We start from the raw sequence: 10,004 nt of genomic DNA, 5'->3' as shown, positions 1-10,004 counted from the left end.
TTCCGGTTCCTGAAGAGGTTAGTTTAAGCTATTATGTCAGTATCCGGTGTATGGTTACACATCACCAAACGTACAAACGTATATATATAAAAGATATGATAATAGACCTGTGGTACATAATTTACGGGCAAAAGCTTATTTGATAACAATGTTATGTAATACAGAGTTGGACATTATTGTGGTCGAAACATCATATTTGTTTCCAAACAAAAATAATGCATCCATGCAAACAATTAAATAATATTTTTTGCTTGATGAAACGTTTTACATATGCCAAGCATTTAGATGTAATATTTTATAATTGTTTGCTTATTTAGCCTCTGTAATTCAAAGATAGTTCCGTGGCTGAAGCGTAGTGTATATGGTGTCCGCTTAGCAACTCGGAGGATCAGTATTGATCCTTTTAGTGGAATCGTTCTTTAGATCTCCCTTTAGAAACCAAATACTGGTCCTATACCAGGAAACAGATTACAAGTTTGTGTTATGTCTCAATTCAACTAAAGCTGTTGATTCTTGCAGAACCCGATTTAGCATAGGTTATCAAAATAATTTCACGAGGGACAGCATGCTTGTTTTGCAATTAAAATAGTTCATACATATAGGTATCTCACAGTGTTTTCTTTTGCAAACTTTTGTTGCCTACTTGAAATTCTGTCGTGACAAAAATAGCAATTTTAAAGCAATTCCTAAATCACAATCTAACTGCATAGACTTTGTTTGTAGTTGTATATTAAAGATTTGAATACAAACACACATGTCATATAATCCATACTTTTTATTTATATATCATACTAACACATGGAACAATCATATATATATCAGTATTCATATGAGCTTATTTGCATGTTAGTCATTGTCTTTCTAGGATAAGCCGTTAGCAAAAACATGTAAATGATATTAATTCATTCAGTAAATATAAACAACTTATATGGTAAAGTATGGCTCTACAAAACACTTCACATAATTTATTTGAATGTAAAAGAATAGTAACACAATACGAAATACTAATTCACTGTCACCAAATTACAAGCATTGTTACGTGCATGCGCTTGCAAAAAAGAGGTTGGAACTAATTAACTAAATTATTATGTATTATAAACCATTCAGTTCATGTATGAAAAAAAAGTATAATACAGCATAGTGTGCAGTTTGTTTAATACATTAGGATAAAATAATAATAACTTGATCATAATAAACAATGCTGCAAGTGCTTTAACATACTTGTCGCAAGTTTTATATTTCAAGTTTAACATTGATTTGCAGGCACTGGTCGACATAGTACTAAATTTGCACGGGAACACTCGTTTTTTTATCAAATATTTAATTCAACAACACGTTTACAATGTTTGGACGTCTGATCTTTAAAATTCCATAACTGATTTTGTTTACAGACAGACACAGGCTTACAATATATCCGCTTTTGGAATATTTAATGTCTTTGACGTCAATAAGTGACATTGGACTTTAAAATCTTTTGCGCTTACGATGGATTAGTGATTATGAAAATAAAAATTGGTATAAAGAATTACATCCAAAAACATCATATACTATGCATATACCGGTAGCACACATGTTAAACAGACCTATTTGTTTCTTAAACCTTTTTGTGTGGCCTGGAAGTATGGGTCGATAAAACACTTGATCGCGCAATTACATGGTCGCAAGATTTAGAAGATTTCAAGCAAGTAATTAAAAACCCAACTTAGAAATGCTAGTATATGGATTATAATATCGACTATGCTCGGTAAAAATAAAGTCACCAACAAGCTGCTTCAGTAGTGTTACAATTCAAATTTCACATACATTTATATACACCTGTAATTTATTACAGACGGACGCGTTGGAATGCCGAAAATTTGATATTTATTCTCTACGATTACCCGTTTGACTGCGAAAACAACGTTATAAGACTCACGATACGAGCTTATCAATAAAAGAAAGTAGGCTCCTGATGATAAGGAGGAGCCTAAAAATTCCGCATCTGCGTGATTTTTTTCTGTTTCGCAAACTATATGTTAACGATTTACCATAATGATTGATATAAACTACCACACAATTTTTTTAACTGCATAGTTTACCCCTAGACGACCGGTTACAATCCCTGTTCATGGAAGCATGTGATTTGGGTTGGTGATCATCATACCGGACGGTTGGGGTTTCTTTTGGGTACTACCCCAACAACACAAGAACACATCAAAATTGAAAATCTTCCAGTAACAACTAAATAGCTGGAACATGCAGCTTTAATTTAATTCAAAATGCGTCCCCACTTCGTGTGTCTAGTAAGTTTATTGGATAGGAGCGCTGGAAAACACTCCGGGTGCACACATTATGCAGCGTAATAAGCGGAAGGGTTTATAAAATTCTAAATACACTCACACAATGTTCGTAAACTTGGTTGTCTGGTTAGAACAGTAGTTTTTACACGTTCTTTTTTCCTATTCGACCCGTGTTCAATCCCCGGTTCCACCCATGTTCTCGAAAGCATGCTAGTATGGTGATCACCATATCGGGGTTTCTTCCAGCTCTCTCAATTAAACAAGACCACAACGAAATTGAAAATCTTTCAATAAAACTAAATAGCTGGAAGTTGCATCTATAGTTAAAATTTGACCAACTGACGAAGCCCTGAAAGTAAATTAAGACACACCCAAGGTCCTTACATAATGCAGCCTCCGGCGCGGAAGGAGCTCATAGACTTCGAAATAAACACAGGTTCGCCAGCTTTCCCTCGAAAATTAATAGCGGGACTTGGCTAGTATTTTTACAAAGGTACTAGTTTGTATGTGTTGCTAAGTAGTTAATTGTTAGTTAAATGTATTTCGAACAATGTTTGTTTGATAAAAGCCCGCAAATAGTGCTCATTGGGTCATTGTCGACCTGAACTAGCTTGAAGTCACCCTGGGGTGACTAGAAGCCGATTCATGTCACCCTGGGGTGACTTCAAGCCGATTTTAGTCACCCGGTCGTCTTGAAGTCATCCCAGGGTGAAATGAATCGGCTTGAAGTCACCCTATGGTGACAAGAATAGGCTTCTAGCCACCGCCTGGTGACTTCAAGCCATTTCAGGTCGACAATGACCCGATGCGCTATGCTCATTGGGTCATTGTCGACCTGAAATAGCTTGAAGTCACCCGGGGGTGACTAGAAGCCGATTCATGTCAACCTGTGGTGACTACAAGCCGATTCTAGTCATCCGGTCGCCTTGAAGTCACCACACGGTGATATGAATCGGCTTGCATCATCCTAGGGTGACAAAAAATCGGCTTCTAGTCACCGCCAGGTGACTTCAAGCCATTTCAGGTCGACAATGACCCAATGAGCGAAAGGCTCCATATATTCCTGTAACCACAATAGCATACGATTCAACCCCGAATAAATGCACTGGTTTTCATTTACTTTGTTTTGATATAACTCGTGTTATTTACAAGATAACTGATTACCAAGAAATACATCTGCACCGTGTGTACACACGTATTCCACATAATCCACCGGCCGGACGTTTTGACAAATGTAGTAACGGGCACCTCCTTTATAAATCTGACGCTTCGTCCGTTCTTGAGCCTTCATCTTACCGAAGTCAGTGTATCGCTTAAACAGTCAAGGACATGTAAGGTGAGTATTTTCTCAGCCTGGCTGACTGGACCGACCTCATTCTGGTCTGTACATCAATCTTGTGAAATATGTTTCCTTTTCATTGGACGGATTTTGAACGCAGTGGCATATGTAATCTTTTTTAAACTGTACAAAACGTTTTGCTAACTGATACAACTCTTCAAAATAGGTATTTTTTAGATTTTATAAAGCAGTATTTGTCGAAACGGAGCCATCTGTAAGTTAACGACGAGAAAGCTCGGTGCGTCGGATGGTCTCTAAAGTCCCATTGCGGAAGCACGACTGCGAGCGACGCAGCAAATTATTTTCTCCAGACACGCCTCTTCATTTTTAAGTAAGGATGTGCGAATGAGTTGCAATGTTTTAATAATGCATTATTCAAGTAAACAATACATGTAGAAACATGCGAGAGCATTTATAAGTTAATGTTTTCTAACCGTAAATATTTGTCGGATATTACCTTTCGGGTCTATTATTGTTTGTTACAATATACGATCTTTGGGTTGAATATCCGAAAAGTTTGTTGATTCCGAAATAAAATGATTGTAGTGAGCTTTTAAGCTTTCTTACTCATCGCAACACACTTAACAAAATATCTGTGTAAATAATGTATATATTCAGCAAGAAAACTGTTGCCTGGATTCTTAACTTTGTAAGTTGAAGCTAAACTTAAACGCGCACCATCAGTCATTGGGCAACATGTTGCAACACATTTTGTCATCAACTAAGTTTGAGATAGATAAACGAATTTGGTACCTTCGAATGACATGTTCACGTTTCTTTTTTTGTCATATGAAATGTAATAATGTTAAAACTTTACACTGACAAAACATGTGGAATTATTTAATGGCATCATGATTCTCAAGTTGAGATCTATTTCAGGTGTGATACTGATATGCTCGATTTTGAAAAATTTCAATAAAGCTCTGCATCTGTTTATGATGGGAATTTATCACAATTTTGTGACATGATTTTAGCTGGGCTATTTGGCATAGTCCAACAGTGCTCCAGCTAGGATTTGAAAAGGGCAGGTGGGCTTTTTTGTCAAAAGGGCACTTTCGACGCGCAGAATTTTGTGAAAAGGGCACTTTCGACGCGCAGTTTTTTGTGAAAAGGGCAAGTTCGAGCGCGCGGGTGTTTCTGGAATGCTTTCTATTGCATGTTCATTTATATGTTATAAATAATTGTATTATTTCCATTATTATTAAACCATTCAAATATAATGTCTACAATGAGGATTAAACTAATTACAATGTAATAAGAGATTTAGGAATTATCATATGAAAAAAAAAAAAAAAAAAAATTTTTTTTTTTTTTTTTTTGAGGGGGGGGGGGGGGGCAGGGTGGAGGTTCGGGGGGGCAGGGCGGAGGTTCGGGAGGGCAGGGCGCGGCGCCCTTTGATTTAGGCCTAGCTGGAGCACTGGTCCAAGTTATACTACTGACCCATTTTTGTGTATCGCTGACAGCATCTTTGTCTGCGTAATGCAAACATGAGGGTTAATCATTTATTTAATAATGCACAAAACATTTGTTTTATCAGTGTTTCTACTTTAAGTATTTCTTGTTAACTTCATAGACATACGGACCAACCTCCATAACTCTGGCCTGCAATTTAGCAGAATTTTTTCCTTTTTTTTACCTAGAAAAATCTGGTTTAAACTGCATACAACTGCTCCATATCAATTGTTCCACATATGATATTGAAGAAAAAACCATACCTTAACAATGGTTTTAGGGTCTTGAATACAATTAACCTACCAAGATTTATAAGTTTGACCAAATTTGTGGCTGGATTATGCCCCTTTTGTACTTTTCAAAGTAACATCTATTATACATTATTTTATCATATATATCAACACATACACACGGTAGGCGTATGTTTATTTACCTTGTCTTGTTTATATTGAATTGTATTGAATTTTATTGTCTTATACTTAAATTATGTTAAGTGATACTCTATGCATATTTAGTTTATCTTTATTTACACTTTCTATTTTAATTGTGCTATAAATATATGGCACAGCAGTGCTCTGGAAAAACAGGGCCTAATGCATGTTCATAAATGTCTTCCCAGATTAGCCTGTGCGGTCCACACAGGTTAATCAGGGAAAACACTCTCAACTTGTATGGAATGTTTGCATTTAAAGGAAGTCTCTTTTTTGCGAAGATCCATTTATTTTGAAGGTGTCGTCCCTGTGTGGACTGCACAGGCTAATCTGGGAATAAAACTTTTCACTTGTATAAGACCACATTTTCCCAGTGCAAGGCTTACATGTAAAATCTGTGTACTTCAGTTGCTCTTTGCTGTTGTGGTTCTGGCCTGGGTGTACACAATTGTTGCTGGCAGGTTTGCAGGGGTGCGCTACCTCAACGACCAGTTGGCAAAGGAGGCAGCAGCACAGCAACAACAATAGCACCAATAGGAGACTGATACTGTGGTAGTATTGAACATTACTTACATTCCTTTCAAAAATTACACTTGTGCCAGGGCCCTTGCTACACTTTGGGGGATTGGGGCCGGGGCTCTTAAAAGAGGGAATTTTAGAAGATATTGTCAGCAACCATTCAACACTTAAAATTGCTATATTTTAATGTAATTTACATAAATATACATTTTATCAAAGGTAAATAGCACTATACCAGCTAGCGACATAGGTATACAAGTGAAAAAAACTATAAAAAAAATAAAGGGGGGAATTTTTAACTGAAATATGGGAAAAAAGTATATTATTTTAAGGGAGGAAATTCGGCCCCAAAAATGGCAAAACGAGGGCCCTGCTTGTGCTGAAAGATTGTCCATCCACTTGATGTTTTATTTTAGTATTTCACTTCAACTCCCTTAAATATAAATATGATTATGATATAATATATATAACAATTAAAAAAGCGTTACTTTGAAACTTTTTATGGTCGAAGGGATAAATGATCTGTACAAGGCAACCCAAAAAGATGTGTTTTGTATAACATCAATAATTCTTCTTGAAAAGCTTTTAATGCTTGCAATGATGTTCCACTTTCACGCTATCAACACATCCATACTTGCCCAATTTTTACAACAAAATTGACCCTCTTGTGGACTTACACTAATGCAGACAGTAAAATTTTATTTATATTTTTCATCCCACTGCAAAAAGTTTCCTATAAACACCCGTAATGCTTTGTACAAAGCCATGTGATTTGCATGGATTATGTCTTTATGATTTTTATTGATTCTGACCTTGACATTGACCTATTTTGGACTTTGACTACTGCGATAGGTAAAAATTCATGGTCAACCCAAAATGAAATGAGTTTTACATCTAAAATCAATTATGGTATACCACTTGCTGCAAAGCTTTTCTACTTGGATTGATGTAATCTATTTATCGTCGCTGTCGTTCTCAAACCTCGTACCTAAAAAGTGCCAACTTTTCAGGAGAAAGAAAAAACGTCACATTTTTTTATAACGATGTTTTAGAAAGTGAAATTCTGTAAAAATACCAAACAAATGAAGCTTCAAAATATGGTATAAGCTGTAGACACGTAAGTCATATTAATAAGTCATACTGATATTCCGAAATGTTAGCTACAATATTTTGTCACCACATTTTTGTCATTTTTATGAGGTACGACAATTCATCCTGATATGAGACCTTCTAGCTGCAAATATAAAAACGTTTTTGTCAAATTTGTCCAAACAAAATGACGTATCAAGATGACGTGGCAATAATCGCTACAACTTTTCGCCAGACAAAAAAGCCAACAATCAAGCTACAACATTTCGTCGTGTGGCTTTTTCAAGGGCTCTGATTGGCATAGAGCTACGAGATATAGCCCTGATTGGCATAGAGCTACGAGATATAGCCCAAAACGCGCTAGGCTTCATATTTTCAGAAAAGACCCCAAAAACATTTGAAAATTTTGAAGCTACAAGGTTTGCGAACGACAGCGATGTTATGTTATCTATGGTATCTACCTATACTGCTTTACTAAAAAGCTTTATTGCTTCCATTCAACATTCTGCCCACTCACATCACTTCACCTCAATACACCCTTGATATTTACATACCTTTGAACTTATTTTATAAAGCCAACCTGTCAATACTGACAAGGCTAATATTTGGATCATCTCAGTTTATTGAATGCAGGATTTTGTTTTATTTATGCTTGCAGATCTATTTGCTATGGAGGTAACAAACGAGAAGTCTGCGATGCTGAGCAACTATGAGGTTCTCAATCTGCTCAATGACATTCAAAAAGGACACAACAAACAGAAGAAAATGCACACCAACTTGGCAACCGTCTCATACGAAATTGTTCAGTACCTTGAGAAGACCGCCTGCGCAAAACAGTCACCGGAAGTGATTGCAAACTTTATGAAAGCATTAGAACCTTTTAAACTGACCAAGGCAGAAAAATTACAGCTCCTAAATCTCTGTCCAAAGGCAGCTGTAGAGATACAGCTGATAGTTGAAGAGAGTGAGGAGCGACTGACTGAGGACCAGATATACCAGCTACTCGATATCGTCAGTGAACAATTGCCGGGAGCTGAGGAACAGGTGGAGATGGAGGCTGAGGAGAATACAAATGAAGAAAATTAGAGGGACAGTATCACAGATTTGGAACTTAAAAAGTATTATTTGTATAATAAGATTCTGTAGAATAAAAACTGTTTGTTGTTTGAGGTTACTTATTGTAATTAGTTTGATTTGTATATGACTATTTTATTTATTTTTTAACAAAAGAAAGTTATATTTAGAAGTAGTGCTGCAACAATATACCGGTATATCGGTATATATCGCAATACGCAATCCGCATATTGTATTGCGATACGATTTTCTTCATATCGGTACGAAAATTTTACAAACATGCATCTACATTTCGTTCAGAAAAGCCATCCAAAATAATGATATCAAGGTAAACAAAACAAAGCGGTATTTTGTAAAAATAAATTGTTACGTACAAATGGCATTCTAAAAAGTCTATTATACAGAGTAGCGTTGTTACATGGGAGCATTCATTCTATGCTTTTAAACGAATTATCGTTGAATTAATTACGCACAACTAAATATTTCTTTCGATTCTGAAATGAGCATTATTAAATTTGTAATCCGAATTTCGGAAACATGCTACCGAAATGTAATGCTAACGCGACAATAAAAAAAGTGCTTTATTCTTTTTCTCAATAAAAAGTGAAAGCGCGCAAAAATTATACAGACATGTAGAACGTCGCGTGCAAAGTGTGGGTGTATTTGTGTTGTATAAAACGGGAACATCACGTCAGGCGATTTACGCGTGTTCAGTGGGAAAAAAAAACGCCCGATTGGAAGTTATTTCATCACATCTTTAAATAGTAACAAATGCCAAAATGTATTTGATATGTAAGAAAATTGGTGAATGTTTGTGTTTTGTGTTATTCTTGAGCATTTTTATAGTAAACATTTACCAGAATTTGCTTTAAAACTGGAATATACGGGATTATCGGGTAATTGGCGAGTCATAATTTTGGTACAAGTAAGCAATATATTGCGATATATTGCAATACGGGTTTTTGAGCTGACAATATATTGCAATACGCTTTTTGGCGTATTATTGCAGCACTATTTAGAAGGTCATACTTTTACTACCATGTAGATGTTTTTCAAAAAAAAAATGATTTCCAAAGTTTAGATTAGCATAAGAAATGTGCTTTCCTATCAATCAGTAAAATATAAACACAAGTAAGTATAAAAGAACATTACAAGTATGCTTACAAAAGACTGTTTAAGAGCCCTTATCTGTGAGATTGCCCCTTAAGGGACTGTGTGCTTATCACAATGACATCTCTGTGTAAAAGTGATATCCCATGTTGCAACATTTTCAATTTTTGTAGTGGACACTAACTGTGGTTTGGATTACTCAGTTTAAATTGTTTATTTATTTGCATTTGGAAATAGAATAGACATTTTGTAAGGCATTTGAAAGAAAAATTCACAATATTTGTTATGTAAATAGGCAAACTAATATGAAAAATGTATTGCTGACTTGTTGCTGATTACTTGATGTCATACATGATCATGGAAGAGATTTGTTGAGTTTTTGTCTAAATAATCTAAGTGTTTATTGAAAAACAAGAATAAACACATTTGTATTCCTCTTGGTAGGGCGGCATATAGCAGTAACACTGTCTATCCGTCTGTCAATCTGTCTGTCTGGCATTTCGTTTTCCGGAGGTTTTTACTCAAAGCTTTTAGATATTGAGTAAACTTTTGGTATGTGACCTACAGATAAAGTGTAATATTTGTTCCATTTTGTTGATTTTTGACGAAGATACTGGCCTTGGACTGATAAAAAATTGTGCCAATGGAAGAAATAAGCTTTAAAGGGAGATAATTTTATTTATCATTTGGCAGGTACAAGGTCAGTTTTGT

The 10,004-nt window shown here is 35.6% G+C and overlaps 1 protein-coding gene across 3 annotated transcripts; it reads left to right on the top strand.

Moving 5' to 3' along the window:
- Positions 1–4,083: 4,083 nt before the first annotated feature.
- Positions 4,084–9,656, top strand: LOC127861555 (DNA-directed RNA polymerase III subunit RPC9-like). Of its 3 annotated transcripts, none has more exons than XM_052400165.1 (3): positions 4,084–4,267; positions 5,910–6,050; positions 7,768–9,656. In XM_052400165.1, exon 3 carries the CDS (start codon positions 7,779–7,781, stop codon positions 8,193–8,195), a length of 417 nt encoding a protein of 138 aa, XP_052256125.1. In that variant the 5' UTR covers positions 4,084–4,267; positions 5,910–6,050; positions 7,768–7,778; the 3' UTR covers positions 8,196–9,656. The 3 variants fall into 3 exon arrangements, with proteins under 3 accessions (XP_052256125.1, XP_052256124.1, XP_052256126.1); XM_052400164.1 differs by having other exon boundaries at positions 4,085–4,267; positions 5,910–6,053; XM_052400166.1 differs by lacking the exon at positions 4,084–4,267 and adding an exon at positions 4,479–4,497 and having other exon boundaries at positions 5,910–6,053.
- Positions 9,657–10,004: the final 348 nt, after the last annotated feature.

This window comes from Dreissena polymorpha, chromosome 16 (genome assembly GCF_020536995.1).
Source record: "Dreissena polymorpha isolate Duluth1 chromosome 16, UMN_Dpol_1.0, whole genome shotgun sequence".
In the NCBI taxonomy this organism is placed as follows: domain Eukaryota; kingdom Metazoa; phylum Mollusca; class Bivalvia; order Myida; family Dreissenidae; genus Dreissena; species Dreissena polymorpha.
This window is presented reverse-complemented; position numbering and strand designations above follow the sequence as displayed.